At 43.2% G+C, this 23,478-nt stretch overlaps 1 protein-coding gene across 6 annotated transcripts in view; it reads right to left on the reverse strand.

The window, feature by feature from the left end:
- Positions 1–14,137: 14,137 nt before the first annotated feature.
- The window catches only part of PEAK1 (pseudopodium enriched atypical kinase 1), a 111,697-nt gene continuing 102,356 nt past the window's right edge, over positions 14,138–23,478 (reverse strand). For all 6 annotated transcript variants that reach the window (XM_071441791.1, XM_071441792.1, XM_071441789.1 and 3 more), the window contains one exon: positions 14,138–21,462. In XM_071441791.1, coding sequence (XP_071297892.1) covers positions 20,308–21,462 — 1,155 coding nt within the window. In that variant the 3' untranslated portion in view covers positions 14,138–20,307. The remainder of the gene's footprint in view (positions 21,463–23,478) is intronic.

The raw sequence follows: 23,478 nt of genomic DNA on the forward strand, positions 1-23,478 counted from the left end.
CACCTTTCTTGATGTGGACAGGTAGCTTGACTGCCAAGATATGCTTTTGCTTTTAATACAGTTTAAACCTCTTTAAAATTCCTCAGAGAATGTTTATTCAGCATTCCACCACTTGTGACTGTCATCATAGCAGTATTTTCAGAAAGATGCACCAGAAATGAGTACAAGGATATCCTGCACTTGCACAGCCTCTGACAGAGGGAGAGGATCAGAGGCTGGATGGGTGCAGGGCAGGAGTGGCCCAGGGGTGCCCGTGGTCACCTCACCAGGGCTCAGTCTCTGCTCCCAGTGGCACACACTGGGCAGCTTGCCTGGGTGGCCTGGTTAAGGTAAGTGGCTGCAGAAGCTGTTTTGTAGACTCAGAAAAGCAAAAACAAATGTGCAAGAAAATACAATAATGATGTAGTTTGACCTCCAGTTTAATGATGCCCAATTCAACTCTCAGAATTTTTAAACATCAGGAGTTAAATTCTGTGGACACAGTGCATGTTGCATTGGTGCAGTTGGGTCTGAACTGCCATAAATCACTCATCTAGCAAGGCCTGTAGAAAATTCCATAGCAGAAGTAATTTTCATTTGCAGGCATGCATTGCAAAAGTAAAAGTGTATTCTTGCTTTTGGGACAAACAATTTAGCAAATGTTATAAAAATGAGTTAGCTCCATTTGAATGAATTAGGTGGTAGAGAATGATCTCGTGCTTTTTCTCCAGCTCCTGAGGAGGTAATCATAAGCTTCTTTGAAGTGTGTAATAGCCTGGAGAGGTCCATGAACACTGAAGGATGCATAGTAAAAATGACTGATTACCTGACAAATATTTTCCCAGTCAATCTTTTCAGTATTTGGAAGTACAGTTAGAAAATGAGAGCACCCATATCACAGTATTGTAAAGCAGTGAATACAGGGGGAACTGGGGCTGTCAGTGTAAGGTAGGGAGGGCAGCAGTGGGAAATCCAGTCTTTGCTGTGCTCTGGAGCAGAAGAGATCTCTCACCACTTTGATCCCACCCACCTGACTTTGTGCTTCCCAGGAATGCCAGTCATGACTTGCAATCTATTAATTGCTCTTCACTGGGAGTAAATGATCTCATAGGAGTCACTCTGTGCATTTCTTCACTTTTTGATGGGCTTGAGCACTGGGGACTTCTCATAATGATCAAATGTTGGAAGCAAGGTCCATTTTATTGCCACTGAAAGGATGCTAAAGGAATGAGGAGCATTCTTCATGACTGAGGAAGTGGAAAAAAATAGGTTGAGATTAGTTCATTATATTTTCTTTATATCTTTTTCATCTATTAACCTACATGAAATACAATTTTTAATAATTAATACATATATACATTGCATTTAAATACAATTTTCATGAACTGATATAACAATGTATCCTTGTTCAAATACATAAAGGATGTTTGTGTGCTCTAATCTCTACTTATTTCTATATTTATATTTGATAGCAGTCATTGTGTCATGCTAAGGGTTGGCATGCTGCAGGGAGACCTTTCAGATTTGAGAAGTATCACAGAAAAGCAGTTGGGAGCTAAAAGTCTGATGTTAGACAAACTCTGCAGCAATTCTGCATATAGATCCAAAGGACTGCTATAATAGTTAAAAAAACAAGAGGTGAGAAGTTCTGTTTAGAAAAATGTCACTGGCATTGGCAGTTTCCCCAGAGGTACATTACATTGTTTTTGTTAAGAAATAGGTGTAGATTGGCCTCCAAGTCCTCTCTGGTGCTGGAGAGGAGCTGAATCTGTGTAGTTCATCCATTCTTTGCTCTAAGAAAAAGTGAGAAATCATGCCACTGTCCATTCTGTTCTTTGGAGTCCTTTGCACCAAATTACAAATAGCACCTTCTCCCTCCTGGCTCCCCCATCATTACATTTTCTGCACGAGTTCTCTGCCAGCTCCAGCCAGCTCAGTTTTCAGGATCTGTCTCCTGGAAAATGGCCTCAGTGTTCCATGGCTTTTCTGTGGCAGCAGAGGCAAATCCCTCCTGTCTGCACTGCCCTGCATCCTCTCTGCTGCACAGGACACTGCTGGAGGAGAGGGTGACACTGCTCCATCCCAAACAAACAGCTGCCACTGCTGCACAGGGCACTGCTGGAGGAGAGGGTGACACTGCTCCATCCCAAACAAACAGCTGCCACTGCTGCACAGGGCACTGCTGGAGGAGAGGGTGACACTGCTCCATCCTCAAACAGCTGCCACTGCTGCACAGGGCACTGCTGGAGGTGAGGGTGACACTGCTCCATCCCAAACAAACAGCTGCCACTGCTGCACAGGGCACTGCTGGAGGAGAGGGTGACACTGCTCCATCCACAAACAGCTGCCACTGCTGCACAGGGCACTGCTGGAGGAGAGGGTGACACTGCTCCATCCACAAACAGCTGCCACTGCTGCACAGGGCACTGCTGGAGGAGAGGGTGACACTGCTCCATCCCAAACAAACAGCTGCCACTGCTGCACAGGGCACTGCTGGAGGAGAGGGTGACACTGCTCCATCCCAAACAAACAGCTGCCACTGCTGCACAGGGCACTGCTGGAGGTGAGGGTGACACTGCTCCATCCTCAAACAGCTGCCACTGCTGCACAGGGCACTGCTGGAGGTGAGGGTGACACTGCTCCATCCCAAACAAACAGCTGCCACTGCTGCACAGGGCACTGCTGGAGGAGAGGGTGACACTGCTCCATCCACAAACAAACAGCTGCCACTGCTGCACAGGGCACTGCTGGAGGTGAGGGTGACACTGCTCCATCCTCAAACAGCTGCCACTGCTGCAAAGGGCACTGCTGGAGGAGAGGGTGACACTGCTCCATCCCAAACAAACAGCTGCCACTGCTGCACAGGGCACTGGCCTGGGCACTTCTTTAATCACACCTGCTGGAAAGGCAAGGCTTGTGAAATCTCAGAGCATCCTGGGATGAGATTTCCCTTTCTGCTGCAGTGTCAGCTTCAGCAGCCCTCTGCTGGCTTCTCCATTCTCCCTCAACCTTCTGTGCATGACAGGAGCAAAGGTACCCCTAGAAGTATTTGTGTAACCATGGAGACCAAGTGGAGGCAGCAGATTGGGGGAAAAAATAACTCAGGCAAAAGAAGGTTGTATTTTTGTGCACTCTGTTCACTGAATGGTCCTCAGGAGAAAGTGCACAAGCTGAGCTCTCAGGGCCATGCACAGGCAGAAACACTGGGCAGGTGTGGACTTTCACTTGCTTTCAGCAGAAGTGTTCTTGAGACTTCACCCTCCAAGAACCCTAAAGTGTTTCATCTTACCTCATCATCCTTTGCTGTTTGTTTGCTGGTTTTTTGTTCTAAATTCAGCTGTCAAGGTCATTTTCTATCAGCTTTTGTGCTCTTTGGACAGCATTGTGCCTGTTCTTGCACATGATCTGTACTTCTGCATTGCCTTTTCCCTTTTGCAGCACCCTCTTCAAGCCAATTTACAATTCTCTCACTGTAGCTATTTATGTTTGTGTTTTACCTACTAAGAAAGTGTTTCACAAAGAAAACTGATAAAAAAGAAAATTTTAAAGCTGATGTAAATATAGTAAGTCAGTGACAGGCAGGAAGTAAAATTAAAAAAGAATAGACTTCCTTTGTAAGCACTGCACAATGGGCTCATCATCCAACATGCCTGTCCCTGTTACATGATGGGTAGGACTTCATTTTGGTGATGTGGTGGCACACCCTGGGGATGTGCCTTGGGGACACAGGGATGTGGGGTGTCTCTGTAAGATGTTGTGGGGCCTCCCTGCCTCACATGCTAAGCACTACTGTCTGAGTTCATAATCTGCAGCTGAAAATAGAATTAAAATATTTCATTCTTGTAACTAGCATTTTTCTATCTGGAAATTTGATCAATATTTTTTTAAAAAATCCCAACTTCCAGTTGGCAATTTTTAAAAAACCCAAGCTATGATCCCATACCAGCAGGGCTGCCTTTGCTTCTGCAAAACAGAAACACCAAAGTGTTGTCTCAGTGCCATCTGTAGCTGCTGTGAGCTGCTCCAGGCCGAGTGTGTGTGTTTGTACACACCTTCTGACCACACCCTCTGCACAGTACCCCTGGTTAAACCTGTTCTGCTGAAAGGACAGGGGCTGTTGCTGTTACAGCACGCACTCCATGGATGCAGAACCTTTCCTGGATGCACTTCATGGTGCTGGGAAATCAGCATAACCTCTTTTTCTGCTTTGCCCACGGTTTCCTGAGGCTGCTGCTGTGCCTCAGGGGTGTTGTGGTCTTCAGTTGATGCCATGGAGGTCTGAAGCCTCTGAAAGCAGGGTTTCTGTAACTGTTGAGCTCCCTCCCATGGATCATCTGTGATCCCTTTGTGGGTACTGTTGACTGGCTTGGAGCAGATGCCCAGCACGATCCTGCCAGGTGTTAATGCTGTGATCCAGCTCCAGAGAAGTATTCAAACACATCCATACCTTCAGCTGTGATTCCAGTAGAATGAAAGGCCTAGAAAAACCAACTGGTACTTTCCAAATGGGTAAAGATAATTAAAGGGAAAGTAACTCCTTCTCTTGTATTTCTAAAAGCAATGTTTACTTCTGTGCTCTCTCTGTTTTGAATTGTTTTTCCTTTCAAATTTTGTTATTTCCTGGATGGCAGCTTACTCAGCTGTTACAAAGAAAATTAAACATCTTTCTTACTGCTTGTAGTTTGCAATGTCACAGTCTGAAACCAGCTTTCTGTATAATTCCAGCAACCCAACTGTGGCTCAGTACCCAGAAGCAGCAGCAAACCAAGCTGATGTTAAGTAGGTGAATCCAGCTAGAAAAGGTAGAAAATGTTAAGCTTTGTGTGGTACCCTCATCATTGTTTTACCACCTCTGTATGTGGCAGTTTTTCAGGGGAATAATTGATGTCATCCAATATTATGTGTATTTTAGTGCTCAGTTAATGATGACCTAATATTTCAAACAAAATACAACTTCTGTAATGAGATACCTCATTTCTGCCAGGATGTTATTAGGTTCCCTGCTACAGTGATCTAATGAGATTGACCTTCACTTCATAACAAATTGTGCTCCCCGTGAAACTATTTTTAATAGCATTCATGTAGGGAAATAAATGATTCGAGTAATTATAAATTTTCTGAAAATGACAAGTAACTTTAAAGTGCTACTATATTTTTACGTTACCCGCCGATTGAGTGCAACATTGTGAAAGTCTCATGCGGCTTTGTTCTCTCTGCCGCTCTGCAAAGAACAAAATTAATGAGCTGAGTTCGTGCTGGGTAGAAGATAAACCCGGTGTAATTGGGAATGGGGCGCTGGTTTGAGCATCTCGCAGGCTCACCCGGAGCTCCTGCCCCCGGAGTTTCATTTGCTGCCATCTCCTGGGCGGTTCCCAACATTTCAAGGAGAAAATCAAATGGGTGCTCTGATAAATTGCTGATGTCCCGATCGTCAGTCGTAGTGCACGTGACTTCTAATAGATACTTGAATGACATGAATCCTCTTTTAAGAGGTGATGAAAAAGAAAAAGAGGCATCCATATTCTCAGAATTTCTGTTAATTGTCTTAAAACTATTAGTTGAAGCAGGATGGGTATAGGATTTCAGAGGGAAGATGAGTAGGAAGATGAGTGGATACACTTGGCATTATACATCTAGAAGATAAGAATGCTCTACTATGCTGTAGTTATTTTAATCTGAAAAGTTTTCCACCTACTATTTAATCCTCCACGTCCTCGGATTTCTTTTCTTACATGGAACCACTTCTGTGGTGTCATATCCACTGTGGTGCAGAAGATTCTTTATATTTATTTCCCATTGCAGGCAAAATAAGTGATGTAAAAATTAGATGACTAAATATTTTCTTGTTGCAGCTTATATTTTACTCCCATATTTTCAGCAGACCTGCATGGAAGTCTCATGCCTGTAAATTCTGTCTCAAAAATCCCAGCACCAAAGCTGTTCTGAAGAAACAGCTTCACAAAAAACCTATTTGACATGAAAAGACTAAGATGCAAATGAAACTTTAAAGGAAAGGCTTCACAAAAATAACATCGTTATTTCCTCAAAGGCCATAGAAGTTCCCACATTAAGATAAAGAACTTTCAAGTCTGTATGTAGAGCACCATCTGGTGACTCGTGCACAGCAGGATCCCAAGGCAGGGATTTGCATACAGACAGCGGGGCAGCGACATCCCCCAGCAGAGCTGCTCCTGATGTCCTCCCTGCCAGATACAACTCCCTCACAAATGTGCTTTCATGTGCCCGGGCTTTGGCTGCTGTTGCCTGTCCTGGTTTGGGCAAATTTGGGAGAAAACCTCCAAAGGGGGCCCCTCCAGAAAGCAAACCCACACAGTCCCTTCCCCCTGACAGGTTTGGGAAGGATTCCTTGGAGAGAAGTGGAAAGAACCTGATTATTTCACAGGCACAGCATCCCCCAGCACACAAAATGAACAATACCAGATGACAAAACTCTTTCACCACTCTGAAAAAGATGACAAATTCAGAAAGTCTCTCTTGGGAGTGGTCTCTCTGTTATCAGTCCCTCCGGTGCAGGGGCAGCTGCTGCAGCCACAAGGTGCAAACTCTCGGTGTTTCCCAGGTCCCAGTCTGGAGCAGGTTTGAGTGGTTCCAAAAAAGGGAAAGGAAAAACAGTCCAGGGAAAATTCAGAGTGTATAGCTCAACTAACTAATGAGTAGAAGCAAAAAGCAAGAGCAAAGCAGGAGCAAAGCAGAAGCAAGAGCAAGAACAAAGCAAAAAGCCAAGCAAAAAGCAAAAGCAGCACCATGTACTGCCCCATCTCTGTGTCCCACCAGCCGTGGGGGAGCAGGCTGATAGCAAAACCAAAACGAAACATTCTCTCTTCAGAGCCAGTCTTGAAGGCACAGAATATAATATCCACCCTAGGACATGGCCATTGTTTGTGCAGGGAGCAGGAGGGCTGGTGCTGTGGCCTCATGCCTATCCAGAGGCAGGCTTTCCTTCTGCCTGGGCAGGGCTCCAGGGACAGGGCTCACTGTTCAGTGCCAGGCTCAGAGCAGGCAGCCAGCACAGAGGTGACTGCCTGGCAGGCAGCCTCTCTTGGCTGCCCCTCTTCCTGCCTGCCTGAGACATCCACTCACTCTGTGCCTCTCGCTGCTGCTGCCACTGTCCCTGCCTGTCCTGTCTGTCACAGCTGTCCTGGGAGCACCACAGTCACTGACACAGAACAAACCCAGCAGAACCTGCCTGCTTGGCTCTTTGGCTGGGGGTGGTGGAGGGTGGTGGTGGTTGCTGTTTATTTCCACAAAACCAATGAACTGGATTATTAAAAATGAGAGTAGGCTCCTGGTACTAAAGTGATTTCAGCATTTATTAAAATGAAAAGAAAGGCCTAAAGCAGGGGGGCCGAGCAGGAGCGTTCCCTCAAGGATGCTGCAGCCCTGGGGCTGCTCAGCAGCGATGGCCCTGATGTTCCAGGTGGAGTGGCAGAGATTCAGTGGGTCAGATGCCCCTTTTTATGCTGTTTTTTGTCCCTTTGGATTGGTTTCTTTTTGGATCCTTCATTTGCATGAAGGTTTAAGGTGCTCAATTGGCCATTGCAGTTCTGTCCAGGCTGGCTTTCCCGTGGTGGGTGATGCACTTTACTGAAGTGTGTTATGGTACCTTGAATACCAGATTTCTGATAACCCTTTTAACCCCTTTTACAATATAATAACCAAACTAACAGTACATGCTTAACAATTATCAACTATTTTACAACAGTTTCCAACCTATTTTTAACATGGATGACCCAGTTGTAAGCATCATTCTTGGGTGCCTTAACTATTTGTGGATATGTGGATTTTGAGCAGTCTTGTTACAGAAACAGTTGGACTTCAAGAGGTTTTAGTTTTCCTGTAAGCATCGAGCAAGTAAAAAGATTGGAAGCTTAATTCTCCACTGCATTATACCATAGTACTATAAGGTTCAGTACAGTTCTATTTAACGTTAAACTCAAGGTAATTGTCTTGAATATCATGTTTTTAACCCATAATCCTCTGTATCCCACATATCTTAGGCAATCACCTCAGCACCTGTGGATCTCTGAATCACCTTACCACTGAAAAAACCTATCTCCTTTTTTCAGTAGAATAGCCCATGGACTCAGCAAAAGGATCATGTGTCTGAGTATGGATACAGCATATGAGGGCTTCCTCCAGCAGTAACCACACAAATACTGCAGGAATGAATTGTGCTACTAAGGCTCTTTTTTTTTTTTTTTAATGTGGCAACTTTGTTAATTCCTTAGAGAAAATTTTCTTATAATTTAGCACAGTGGACTGGTTACAAAATCAGTCAGTATTGTATGTGAGAAAGAGAGAAGTGCCAGCAGTTTAGCTGATGCCCTGTTCTGCTGGAGCAGACAGATGTCTGTGTTTGAGCAGGAAGGGAGGGTTGAGGGTCAGAGATCACACATTTGACAGTGATCCTGCATTGCTTCAAATCTCCTTCCAAACACCTTTGCTTTCTGATGAACTTGCACGGCTGTGAAACCTGCAAGGAGGCTGTAAGGATATTTTGGAAGGGTACAGGACTTGCTGAATGTTAAAATATAGCCTTATACTGAGATTTAATATGATAAGGGTGAACCCTATTGTAAATATAGAAGCCAGTAGCTTTGTAAACCACTGAAGATATACATATTTCATCATTTGAAAGCTCATATTTTAATCTTAATTTTTTGTTGGTTTAATCCCTTGGGAATTTCTGTATAGTGGAAGGCATACATTAGTTTAGGTCTTTAAATTATACTTATATATAAGCAATAGGGAGAACATGCTACACTACTGTCATTGATTCAGTTAGGTTAAAAAAAACCCCAACAATAAAACAGAGTGAAAAGAGAAGCAAAACATTGGATTTGGAAATTTCCAACTGTAAAAACAGTCCCTCTGAAGCACACTAATAAGGCCAGTCCTGAGCATGCTGGATTTGTGTGGATTTATGAGGCAAATGGCTGCAGAGTGTCCAGCCACTGAACCTTGCTACCTCCAACTGTGGGTCCCACCACATGGGACCTTTGCCAGGAATCTGCTGCCTTTTTCTGAAGAGCTTCTAACTTCTCAATTTTTATAGTTGTCACCAAACAGTTTAGATATCCTGAGGCTCATGGTCATGCTGCTTCACCATTTGATAAACAGCACCCATGGAAGAACATGTTAGAGCTGCTCCTTTGCCTGCCACCAGCAGGGCTCAGCTGTCCTGAGCCAGCCTAGCTCTGGGGCCTGCAGTGGAGCTTTCTTAATTCACACTCAGACCTCCACAGAGCAAAAGATGCACCTTTGCAAAATGCACATCTCCATCCCAAATGGAGCCTCCCTGGGCAGGGATCTGCCATAGGCAGGGGCATTCTCTGACTCTGGGGTCTGGGGAGTTGCACAATGAACTTGAGCATTTGTTCTGACTGTAATTGCAATTGATTCTTAAAATCAGCAGGGAAAAGCCATTCTGCCTTGGATGTAAAACCCAGCTGCATTTCCCACAAAGAAGGCCTTTTCCAGAGATGTGGAGCATCCCAGAGCCCAGCCATGCATGGGGGGAGCACTCTGGACTGTGTTTGAGAGGGTTATGTGCAGTTGTGGCCTTTATTCTGTAAGTGACTATTTCAGTAGAGAGAAGAACTGTTCTGTATAAGGGCAGCTGTTTTGAACTTTGGATGTTTTGGAGAGAGGAGGAAATGCAGTGAAGGATAGAATTAGGTCACAACTTCCAAAATCTGCCAAGATTTTTCTCTTGATTGGCTTACTGCTTCTGTAAAGCAGTCTCTCACACTGGAAGGAATAATCTGTCCTCTGCACTCACTGGATCAAAGTATAAAGGGAACTCACTGAAATCATAAAAAATTTAATTTTCTATATTTCTATGTGGAAGTATGGCAATAAAGACAAAGCAATCTTCTCAGCTCTGTAATTAGCATTTATGATTGGGAGATAAACAATCAATCAAGCCACTTAAAGCATCTCTCACAAGCAGTTCAGAGTCTCACTAAAATGACTGAAATGCAGGGCAACACAAGTGCTGCTGTGATGAAGTCAGACTCAGGGCAGGAATGGCAATGGGATTGTTGATGATTAGTAGGATAAGAAGCAGGATTAGAAAGACCACTCTTAAAACTGAGGAGCTCAGTTCAGTTCAGACAACGTCCTGAGCTCACTGATTGCTCCCTGTAGAGAGCAAGCTTGAAATCTTCATTCCCTGAGCTATTTAGAACTAATATGTCCAAATTAGAAGCTAGGGAAGGGTTTTCACATCATATCCCTCATTAAGACACTTTGGGTAGGGTGGAAAAGATAAAATGATTCAAAAGTAATCTTAATAACTGAAGGAATGTATTAAATTTGCCTGCATCCAAAGGGTGGCCCAGAGCTTTGCTTTCAGGGGCTGTGTGCACCCATGTCTGTGGGGGAGGCAGTGGGTGAACAGAGTGCCTGCAAACCTGGCCTACATTGTGTGAAACAAGAAATTAGCAGAGATTTTGTGGCTCATGTTCTGATTAAATCTTTTGCATTATATCCTCTTTGAAAATTGCTGTGGATTTTGAGCACTTACCCAGCTGTATCCATGGTAAGGCACACATAGAGGCAGTTAAAACAAGCTGTTGATGTTTTTCATGAAATAACATAAATTCACAGCCATACCACTGTCTTCTTCTGGCAGTTCGGAGATATAGGAAATATTGCAATCAGATGTTTCTAATTTAATTCAATCCCTCATTAATTTGATCTCTCCTTTAATTCAATCTCGGCCTCAGGACCTAAATAATTTGTATTAAAAATAACATAATGACCACTCTTTATTTTAATCAATGGTGACTGCTTTAGGCAGGTATTAGCAGATAATCAGATTACTAAATACACAGTGAGTTGGCATTTACTTAATAACTAACAGGGAAAATTTGGAAAACAATCAAAGGAGAAAAAATTAAAAGAGGAAGAGGGATAAGAGAAGAGAGCCTTACAAAGGCATGCAACATTAAAGAAAGTATTATGGAAATGGTATTTTTGCTGGTGATTGTTATTGGTACAAGCCTGTAAGATGCACAGCTGGTGGTGTCAGCCATGGGCGACAGGCTCAGCCCAGCACAGAGACTACTCCAGAGTCAGGTCTATGGTAAATCTGACACCTTTTCCTCTGAGACTTATTTAAACTTACTAATGGGATTTGGGGGTTAGATTCTTAGAGTTATTAGGCAGGCACAGCTCCACTGAGCTCTGGCTACACCATTTGCAACCCTCTCTCTCTCAGTGCAGATGGTCAAGCTCTGGGTCTGGGTGGTATTTAAACATTTGTAACCAATGCCATTAAACATTTGTCATGTAGTATCTGACAACCTCTTCTGACTTCCTGTAGTGTCTTCTTGTTTGAAGCTGAAGCACACCCTGGTGTCCTGTGATTGCAGCTTCAGCAATTACTCCTGTACAAACACAAATACATAAGATGAAGGACTAATGTAGCAGAGCATATAAAACTTTTTTCCCAGTAATGAAAATGGAAAGAATTTCAAAGGAGACTTTCTTCCCTGGCCAAGAGAAGCTGCATGTCTGGCTCACAGGTTATGGGAAGTTCCTTTTCTTTTGAGGGTTGCAGTGGTGGCTGTACATGGGCAGACCTCTGGCCCATTTCCAACAGTAACTTGATTCAAATTTAGTGCCCATGTAGGAACCAGGAGAATTTTATCACCTTGATTTAATTCTTCATTTTCTTTACAAGAACATTTATGTCCTTTTGCACTTTGGAGAGGTGCAAAGTTAATAGCTTGCTTCTTGTAGATACACTGCAGGGATTTCATGTTTTTTAAGGGTAATCTGCTATTCACTGCAGTTTATCTGGACCATTAAGACTCCAGTGAAGCCAGGCAAAACCTGGCATCTGACATGAGATCTGTAAGTGCCCCCCAGCCCCACTGCACACCAGTTCTGCCCCTGGGGCTGTCCTGTCTCACTGGGCTGTGCAGGAGAGCATGGGCTCCTCCCAGCACCTGTAAAACACCAGGCAGCAGCTGGAGGAGGAGCTTTCTGTGGATCTGTTGCTAGAGCAGACAGATAATTACCTGAGCAAGAAACCCCCCCATTCCTGATCCTTCTCTTTTCAGAGGATAAGAAATAGTTTTGTGATTTTACCTTAAATTACTATCACTTCCAGTGCTTCCTTCTGTGCATGTTCTGAGTCTGCCAGCTGCAATGTAACAAAAGGAACACTCTAATGACAACAAAACAAAGGGTGAGAACAGGAGATATAATAGAAAATGCACCTTTAGTAGCTATTACTCTGAATTCTCTGATTTTACACAAGCAAATCTGCTTCAGAGCCTCCGAGCTGCTGTCCCAGTGACTCCCCTGGTGTCTGTTTGCCAGACAATGACTTTCTGCTCATCTGGAGCACTGAACTGATGGCGAGGAGCCTGCCCCCATGTTCCTTGGGGATGAGCTAACCACCAGGCTCTAGTGCTGCCTCCTGAGACAGCAGCAACAGCACCAAGTGCAGCAGATTTGAAGGCTGAAACTCCAGCCTCTCTCTGCAGAGCAGTTTGCCTTGGGAACTGCTTCCACCAGGCCTGGTTAAAAGCACCTCTGGGCAAGGAGGACGCTGGGATTCCTGTGGGGCACCACAGAAGCTCATTAACTGGGGCAAAAGCAGCAGCCTGCAGAGCTCCAGTCATGCAGGGAGGCTTTCTACAAAAGAAAGGTTTATCAATTAGAACATAGCTCTACTATTGGGTGACTTTCTGAGCTGGTGAAGAATCTGATACAGACATTTTTGCATCAGCTGAAACCAGGCATCTGTTCCACTTGTGTTCATGTCTGGCACAAGCTGAAATGAGAACGCCAGACTGCGACTGCTTAAGGACACCCACAAGAGAGTTTGCACTAACAGAACTAAATTAATTTCAAACAGATTTTAGTTAAACTAGTATAATTATCATGTCTTGACAAGGGTTTAGTCTATTTTTGTATATCTTTTCCCTGCAGAGTGATGATTGCCACTGACCTAAATGGCATAATCGAACTGTTTAGCTGAAGTCCATGGCATTTTGTTGAAGTGAGCAGGGATTACTCTGGCAAAGCCAAAGTATCTGTCAGGCTGTGAAATGTGCTGTGTATTTATGTGTGACACCTTTGGAGTCAGCTAGCTTTGTACTTTCAAAAGGATAAGGACAATAGCTTAAACTGTTTTTGAAAGGCTTTCATACAGTGTCTAAGGAATAAATGTGAAGGGCAGGTAGTAGTAACACTTCAACTAATTCTGATCATTGAAATGATGACATACCTGTGCAAAGCCACTGTGACTGTGGGGACAAATGCAGGCTGGTTTTTTGGGTTGTTTTTATTTTTCTTTCAAGAGTATTTGTGAGCAGTGTGATTGTCATGCAGAGGCACAGCGCTGCTCTGACGTCTATGGTGTCATCTGTTCTATGCTAATAAATTAGCATCTGCAGCTACCATTGCTGCCTGTCAAATGTGGGTACAAAATTGAGCTGTTTGATCTCAGTGCCACTGAAGTGTGTCTGCACACTGCAGAAGATGCACATTATCCCATCTGTTTCCCACAGACCCTCCATCAGGTCGGATGCTTCAAGGTAACAGATCAGACACAATGAATTCCACCGCAGACGACTGCCTTGGAGGCATCCTCCTGCTTTGTCCCTGCATGGAAAAATTTGACTTAAGAGTAATTTTATTCCTTCACAGCAGGTCATTTAAACCCTGTCCACTCTAGGGAAATCTCTAACTTTGGCTCAGCTCCTCACGTGCCAAGGTTTGTCCCCAGTGTGGCCGTTGTCATTAACGTGCCAAGTCACTTCTCTCCAAGCAGGCCTTACAAGACACTGGCTCAATCAACAGCAGCCACTGGTGGTCAGTTCATTTTTGGGCTGTTCCTGCTACTTGCCAGATGGAGCTGAAATGGTGCCAGCCATGGTGAGGCTCCTGGGGCAATGCCAGAGGTGGGAGCTGGGGCAGTGTCCGAGCACTGGCAGCTCCTGCAGCCGGGATTGTGGCCTCGCCCAGGTGGGCACCTGCCACACCTGCACTGCTGCTGCCAACCCAGCTGCTCGTGGATAAAACCCTCAGCTGCACTGGCCACATGCATTTGCCTCAGAAATACATGGTTTTGTTTCATTACCTGGGAAGGGGGAAAATGAAGCAACAGCAAGTTTGATTTGGAGTGTAATAAAACTAGTTTATTTACACAGTAACATGAATGCCACGGAGTACACAGCAAAGTACCACAGCAAACCAGAGTGTAACTGCCCCTGATCACAAAGGAAGGCTTGAAGTTTATATACTTATTTATATAAAAATGTGTAAATATCAATATGAAGCACCAGATAAAGCAATGCAACCAGGAATTCCGAATACAAATTACCCACAAGAATGGAACTGAAAAAAGAAATTAAAAGAAATTCCCTTATTCAAGGCATTTAAAGAAATCCCATTTATAAAAGTTAGCTGATTTTGGAATCCCCAATTTAAAAATAAATTTCCCCCTTTTACTAAAAACAAGAACATATTCTTAAATGCTCAGCATAATTAAGTTTTAAAAGAAAAAAACCCAAGGATTTCAACTGCAAAACTTTCTAATACCAACAATCCAAAGGACAAGGAAACAGAAATTTTGAGTAGTTTTTGAAGAGGTGTTATTTATGAAATTACTATATTAAAATTTACACACTCTTAAAATATATATTATATATACAATATATAATATATATATTTTTTCAAGCAAAAAGGGGCAAAGAATACTTTTGGGATAAAAAATTCATATACATACATATATATTAAAACATGCCCACATGCACTCATATATATATATATGTATGTATATATATATTTATGAACAAATATTTCTTCCATATTAAAAAAAAAGGTCCAACCTCTTCTAAATCCCTGAAATCTTCCCCTTAAATTTATGGAAAAAAAATCTGTATAGTCTGAAGTAAAAACCAAATTCTCAAATTCTGTAGAGTGGTAAAATGCTTATGTACAGGTAAGTTGAGTATTTCATTTCTCACTGGCAACTCTGCTTGATCTGAAAGCATTCTGTGGTTTCCAGGTAAATTCTGAGTGGAGCACCAATGCAAGGAGACTTACAGGAAATTATTTGAATTACATTCTACACCTACTCAAAATCACCATCCTTCTAACACTGCATCCAGGTGAGTAAGAAAATCCATCCAAATGTCTACCAGAAATTCTCTGCAACACAGCAGGGAAAAAGACTTGCTCCTTCTTTTGAAGTTGAGGGTGCCCTTACGAAATTCCTCCCCAGTGTTTTTTGAAAAGTATTTTTTGTGTATTCTTTGCTTGAAGTCTTTGTAATCCACATGACTGTTTACAGAATATTTCCACAGGTGTATTTTTATAGAAGTATTTAAAATTCTGTTCTGTACTTCTTTGATGTTATCTTACTGCATAACTAAATCACAATCCATCTTTGTGCTGGCTGGAGGGCTCTGATTGTGCTCCAGGTCTTACAGGAGTTTTAGCAGAACCAGCACCACCTCTGCAAAATCAGAGTAAAACTGATGGTCTAGTCATGCAGTAAAGTCCTGTTTGTACTGAGAAACAGTCAATTTAGAGAAAGGGGGAAAAGAAAGTGCATTACAAGGTCTGACTCAGTTTCAACTGTATCCCTCAGAAAACTTAAAATTGATTTAAATAAAAACAGGATCATTTATTTTATATTTACATAAGGATTTGTTATTACAAAAAAAGAAATTAATTTAGATGGGAATCTCAGCACAAGAATTCAGAACCAGATACATTTTATTTCAGCAGCAAATACACATTAAAATTAAGGACCTACAGTACGAAGCTACTGAATACATTCTGCAGGTAGCTGAACCCTAACACACATATTTTATTTAAATAATATATTTTTCTCTATAACATGTAGGAATTCTCTTGTATTAACACATCAAGATGATCCATTCATACTTTGTGGGTAGGATGTGTGGAGCATAAAAGATTTAAGGTGGAACATTTTTTGTAAATGCTACCTGCACTCTTCTCTGTGGGGCAGCAACATGGTATCCTGCCTGGAGTAACTGAATTCATCAGTCTGAACACTGAAGTGAGACCAGGCTTCTGTATTTGGACATTCCAGGGGCTCTGGATTCCCTCATTCCTACAAATTTATAGGCAAGCTTTTACCAGTAGAGTCTCTTCATATTCACCTGGTTATGCATATTGACTGGATCAGATCTGAGGCTTGACAGACAATTAGTAATTCCCATTTAAGAAATACAAAACGAACCCACTTTCCATGTCACCTCAGGAGCAGTTCTTGTAGCACTCCTGTTGGAACAGAGGTTTGCATTTCCCACCACAGCCCAGGGTGCTGTGCAGCAGGAGCAGCACGTTCTCCCCTCCCCACTGCTCCCAGACAGACCCCCCTGGCCAGCACAGCACTGAGTGTCTGCAGAGATTGTCAGAGCAAGAGGCTTCTCCTGTGCCTGCTCAGGCTGCAACAACTGCCTTGGTATCCACTGGTATTCTCCCTGTTCCAGATCCCAAATTTGAAAGCCCACAGTTTTGTTACTTCAGGTTTATGCTGTACTACAAGCAACTTAAAGGAACCCGTTCACACAAATCTTATGGAATAGATCAACCCAGTATCATGCAAAGTACAGCATTTAATTTTGTAAGTCTTTTGCATCTTTACATGGGCAGTATTATTTCTAGGGGTATTATGAAAAGAATAAGATTTCCACCCACTGACCAGCTACATTTCAGGTTTTTGACAAGGCACTAAATATTGTGAATCCAATCACTGTGCTCTCTCTGTAATATTAGAGAGGGTTTTAATGGCTCTAAAAGGATCAGAAACCACTCAATCATAATTCTTCAAACAAGCATTTGATTTTTCCAGAAATTAGTTTCCACTGGAAAAATCTTTAGAGTTCATGTTAAAAATATTTGAATGACAGCTTTTATTAATAGAAAAATATATATTTACAGTCAATACTGTTATCTTAGATTTGCAGCTCTTCCTATTTCTTGAGCTCAACTGAAAGTGCGACATTGCTAAAAAAAATTCAAGATCTGTGCACATATTCAAGTACGTTCTAACGTGCACAGCCAGGGGTTTTGTTCCTGCCATACACAGGATCCTGTTACAAACAGAGCGGGTTTTTTTCCTTTTGCTTAGCAATTATGCTGTAGCATTCTTAGGATTTGTTTACAATCAGTTTAATGCATACATTCTCGTGTATTTACGTGGCACAATCTGGTGCCAGGATGGAGAACCACCACAAACACAGTTGCAATCATCAGTTATGGGCAGATCTGCAAAGTCAGCCTCAAGCTCCTCAGGGAAGAACTCAGGCCAGATCAGGTTCGATTACATTGGCCATTCTTTCTTTTCTAAAGAAAAAAACCACACAACATTAAAAATTGCTAAAGTTTACCCAGTGCTGCACAAGAAAGAGGTTGGTAGTGAACATCTATCCATGCTTGGTTATACTGCAGAGCTAAAATGAGTATTGGTGCATCACAAAAGATACAAACTGAAGTTAGATAGCTAGAGATACAAAGGCCTTGGACCAGCTGCATTAATACCTACGCTTGTACAACATTCAAAATCCAACTCTGCATGTGCGTGTTGACATCACAGTGACAGTGGGAACACATGTCCCTAAACATGGCAACACCCAGAGGATCCAGGGACTGACTGCCCCACTGCAATGCCAAGTGGTCCAAGAGTTACTCCTATGCCTATGTGAGCTAGCTGGGAAGTCAGGTGCACACACACACACACCACAGAACAGACACAAAACCAGACCACAGAGAACAAGAAGCCCCACTGGCAGCTCAGCACACTGGCACTAATAGCTAGAGTAGGTAGTACACAAGTGACTTGCCATGCTCGGTGGATGTGAACTATGGGAGCATTGCCCTCCTGTGTCCAGATGAAGCAGGGCTGCACTGAACAGGAGATTCTTTGTAAAGGTTCTTCTACAAGCTGCTCAGCAGTAGTGCAGAAACTTTCTTTCCTGATGTAGAGGAAGTACTTCAACTACATACATTGCACTTGGGCTTTTAATGCACTGTCCTGTTTTTCTGCATCAATGCCACCATCCTAACCTTCTTGCCAAAAAGAGAAAGAAAAACATACATATCACATTAAAATATATTATCCTCATCCTTGCCTGATCCTTCACTGATACAGGTGAATCAAACAAAAGAACAATCAGAAGTTTCAAAAAAATCTTCAGAAAGGTAACGAAGACAGTCTATACTAGGGCACAATCAATGTAGGCTTCCACAGGCCATTGAGCTGAGCTCTGAGAGGTGCCAGAGAAGAATCACAGACACGTCAGCCCTCGATGAGCGCCGTGCATCCAGAGCTACTCTTGCTGACTTTAAGCCTGCAGGACTGTTGGTTCAGTTTCCATGCATGTGGTCCAAGAATGCATATGTTGTATAAAGTGGCTATTTGTTTCAAGGCTGAAGTGAATTGATTCCTCACAGTTTTAACAATTACAATGGAACATCAATCCATAAAAAGAACACATGGATATCTGTGCATTTATGTGCCAGGAAAGTAAAGGAAGGGGCTGCAGATCTAGCATCAGGTAAAGGCTGGTGTGTAAAGTGAACACTGTAATGTACAGCTTTAAAAAATAATACAAGAATTGCACATAGATCCATAGGAGAGAAGCACAGGCTCATAACTACAGCTGTCTGCTTTCCATCACCTGGGTCAGAATATTCAGGATTGCTTTTCCCTCTGCATCCAGATCCATTCTTCAGAGCAACCTGGAAAACAACTCCTAGCCTACCAATACTGAGCAAAGATATTGTCTGTACAGAGGTTCCATGGGAAATGGCTCTTAGGGCACAGAAGGAAGTCAGCAGTGGCCTCGAAAAGTGAAAAAGCTCCTTCAAGTTGAGGTTTTAAAAATTCTGACTCTTCAATCCTCACTAATTCCTGCTCTAGTCCAAAACTTTGTCTGTGATGCTCTTTGAGCTCTTCTGACAACATTCCATTTCTAGGGTGTTGTCTATAGCAACATTAGAAAACACTGGTTACAACAGGCAAGAGATGGGCAGCCAAGCACTGCTGCAGGAAATGTAGATCATGATGCTGTTGGTCGTGGCTGCCAAACTTAGCAGCTCCCTCAATAATTAAACAACAGTGTTTTTGCACCCTTGTTCTTACCCTTCAGAGAACTGTGTCTGCAGTGAAAGTATCTCCATGTTGCCTGTTAGCTACACAGACAAGCTCTAAACATTTCTATCTCCTGCCAACAAACCTGCAGAGCCAGTTTCAGTCTCACTTTGCAGTATGGCATAAGTGACAAGAGCAGACCAAACCAAAACAGAAGAGGTGGCTTTTATTTTCGTCCCTGATTCATAGCAGTGATTGTCAGAGAAGGTTATGTATGTCCCATCCATTTCAAGTCAGGCTTTAGTGCTTTTTGCAATGGAAAGGGAATTTCAAGGGTCTACCATGTGTTGTATTGTTCTTGTATAAATGTGGTTATGGCTACAGTACATCAACAGTTCAGACTGGTGAAAGTTGCCTAGGAAATAGGATAGATAAAGTGTGCATATGCTGCTTTTTAATGCACAAGTCTCAAGCTAAGGGTAATGGTGTGATTAAGGCAGTATTGATGAAATTGTGAATGGTTAGAAAGGATATGGGTAGGCAATGAGGCAGAGGGAAGAGGACTGAACACAGGTGCTTACTGCTCACTGACACTTGCCATGCTCAGTGGGAAAACCACATCTGGGGAGGAAAGTACAGGTGGTGTAAAGTGTAAGAGAAAGATCAGAACCTGTTTGGTTGAGACCAAAGGAGAGAGGAGCACAGCCTGCTTGTGGGGGACTGACTAAGCTGAGAGGAAATGTGTGGTATGTGGAGTGAAAGCAAATGAGTGTTTTGTGGCATGGTGGATAATTCATCTCACATTCACCACGAATCCATCTCTGCTTATGGTCACTGCTATTCACTAATCAATGCTATGTAGGAAATGACAGAAACTACCCAGAAGAGGAGGGCAATTTGTTTACTGTAGTGGTAGAAATAGTGGTATCAAAGCTTGCTCTCCTTTTCAGCCAGATATGAATCAAGTTACATACTGTCTGATCCAAATGCAGTCGTGTATGTGATCAATCCCTAGCAGGCCTGGCAAAAAAGTAAAGTTTCTGTCATACTTGGTACAGGATGCAATTTCTCCAATTAGAACCTATTTGCTCAGAGTTGCTGGCTTTGTTGTCTAGGCTGTTTTGTAACAATTGTACAAAGTGTGAGCCCTAGTGCAGGCTGGAGTGAGGGCTGGGGCAGAGGTGGGGATGCTTCACGAAAAGCAACAGGCTCTACAACTAGTGCTGCTTCATGAGTCTCACAATGCGATGAAGTGAGTCTGTAGTGGCAAAAGCCAGATATTGACAACAAAGCCAGTCTTCCAGAATAATTCCACAGTCCCTCTCCAAGGACTTCTCTGCAAACTTGATCATCAGCAGCGTCCTTTTTATATCGAGCCAGTTCTGAAGTATAGCATCTCTCCGTGAGGGGTTGGAAGATGTACTGAGAGCATGGAACAAGTCCTCACGTGGGCCCCAAAGCAGACACTGAAGGATTCCTTTGGCTTCTGATATCAAGATCCTCTCCGAAGGGTTGGGATTCAGCAGGCAGCTGGCAAGTTGTTGAAGCCCTTGAGAGTAGAGGGAACGGCAAGGAATCTTGGGGAGATCGGCACAAGTGTACTCCTTCTCTTTCAGCTCTGGATTCTCATCAAAGGGGTTGGGTAAGTGCAGCATTTCATAGATGAGGATGCCAGTCTGGAACTCATCACACTTCTTGTACTGCGTTGCAGTGATGATTTCTGGAGCCAGGCGGGACTGATCCCGCAGGACCTCAGGATCCACCATGTGACTCTTCTGCTTGGCCTGGGAGAAGTTGCTCACAATTAATCTGGCCGGGCAGGCAGTGTTGGGATTGGGCTCTGTGGCCTCGGGGCTCAGGGGGCTGCCTCCCGGCCTGGAGTGAACCAGCAGCAGGTTCTCCAGGCGCAGGTCACAGTGGGTGATGTGGTAGGGCTTCAGGTGCTCGAGGCCCAGGCACAGCTGCAGGAGCAGCAGGCACACCTGTCTCTCGTACAGGTCGGGGCTCTTGCTGTGCCGGGCCGCGGAGTCGCGCACGAAGTCGGCCACGGTGAGCTGCGGCACCTCGCGGGTGATCACCACCACGCGGCTGCGGGGCTTGCTCAGGGTGCCCTGCCTGCTGGGGCTGTCCCTGCACGAGGCCTCTGGGCTGCAGGCAGTGTCTTTGTTCTTCTGCTCAGGCTCTTTCTCCTCTTCCTCCCGCTCTTCTTCCACGTCCGCTGCGTCGTCATCCTCCCAGGGAAGGAGGCGCATGGGCACCTCGGCCAGGAAATGGCCACAGTCCTGCTGGATGTTGAAGTTGATAGCCAGGCTCTGCCGGATGGACAGGCTGTGGTAATACTGCTGGGACTCCTTAGCCTTGCTCTTACAGATCTGGGGGAAAACAAACACAACGGACATCATTCTTTAATTCCTAAATTCTGTATTTTTTTTAATATGTACTTTGCTGATGGGATTTCCAGTCTAGGTCTAAACACAATCAATGAACATTTTTTTAAATGAACTGATCTTGGCAGACTGTCTTAAGGCACCCAAACAGTTCTCACTGGCTGGTAAGCAACTGCAGAGCAATACATGCAGGCATCTGCACAGATGATCCAATGGAAAATACAATTCTGGTTTTTAATCAGAACAGCAGCTGGTACATGGTAAATGCACAGCAAAGCTTTTTTTACAGTTATTTGTTTACCTGTATCATTTTATTCCAATTTTATTCTCTCAGCTTTGTGTGAAACTTGAACAAGATAAAAATAATCAATAGCAATAGGGGATACAAAGAAATATGCATAAAGTATTTGACCAAACACTTGCACATGGCTGAGTGAGCATGGCATAACAAGTCAGCTGGGTGACTGATGTTTGCTCCTTGCCCATGGTAAGTGGAACTGAAATCCATGAGCTGCAGCAGTGCAGTGTGTTTGCACTGAGGGGCCATGTGTGCATGCACAGGCTGCTGCCAGGTAGACTTGGCTCAGGTGATGAATGGACAATCAGTAGAACATGGTACCTTACTTGCTTTCAATCAATTATCAAGATCCAAAATATGGTTTGGTTTTTTGCCATATATACTGTATTTATGTCCAGAAGTATCTTGTTGATATATACATTATCAACATAGTAATTATCCTTATGAATTGTTTGCACTCCCATAACAACTGGCAGCTCCAACCTCTGACAGAAGTCACTGGACAAGCACTGTTAGGGCCTCTGCTTCTAAGGCATTAAGTGATTAAAATTACAAAGACTCAGCTGTCTTGACCTTTGCATATTAACCTTTGTTCTACTAAATTCAGAGAGATCATTCACAGCATGTAAGGTTAGGTGTATGTTTTGATCTTTTACATGGTTAGAGTCTAAATATTCACTTGCTGTAATGCACCAACAGGTTTTAAGTGCAAAGCTCAGAGAAGAAAAAAGGAGGAAGTAATTTCTCTCCAGATGAAGCTACAGCTTCCCTTAGCTCATCTCTGGAACCAAGGAAAGCCAGATAACTGAGGTCAGCACTTGTTATACACAGTCACCACCACCAAGAAACCCGGATCTCATCCCAGCCCCAAATGTAAGCATTAGGTGACTTTTCTTCCTGTTTCTCATTTTTCCCCTTCTCAGAACTTCTGCAGCTAAGTTATAAACCTATCTTTCAGTAACACACACATAAATTTTTCATATTTTACATGCTTATGTGGCTAAGAAATATAAATGTGAGATTTAATCTTTTATGGTAGTTGATCAGAAAACTGCATTGTCAGATAACTACAGGAACCCAGACAAAATTTGAACCAACATTCTGATTGTCCTCTTATCTTTGAGACTCTGCATATTTCCATACTTCACAAGCACTCACATTTCCCTACTCATTATGTACACGAAAACTGCCTGTTTGTAGCTGCCACAAACCCACAAAACTGATTTGAAAAACCCATTTTCTAGTCAATTTTATTTTATTTATGAGAGGAAATGCTGATCCTTACCCTGTTTATACAGTGGCTTTTGCTCACTTAAATTTTCAAATGTATTTTACCCTGTTAGAGGTGAAATGAGTTCTCAGTGGTACGTGTGCCCCCTGGTCCCTCCTCTCAAGGGTTATAGAGGCAAAAATATAGCAATAACCTTTGAATTATATAGAAAAAGAAAATGCTAGCTGATTGTCTTTGAGATTGAAGTCCCCAGATTGATTAAATACTTAATACTGCACAGAAGACAGAACTAGAAAAGCTGTACAGACAGACTGATATATATGTATTGAATTTATACACATGGTGTGTATCAAATCTGACTGGGAGAAGAGCTATTAAGGAAAACAAAATTGTTCCATCTTCTATGCCCTTCAAGTCCATGGCCTTTTTCTTGCATAGCCAGCTAAGGGAATACTCAATTCCAACTGCAGAA

Source organism: Agelaius tricolor, unplaced genomic scaffold (assembly GCF_023055355.1).
Source record: "Agelaius tricolor isolate 1412-34295 unplaced genomic scaffold, bAgeTri1.0.p SCAF_16, whole genome shotgun sequence".
Lineage (NCBI taxonomy): Eukaryota > Metazoa > Chordata > Aves > Passeriformes > Icteridae > Agelaius > Agelaius tricolor.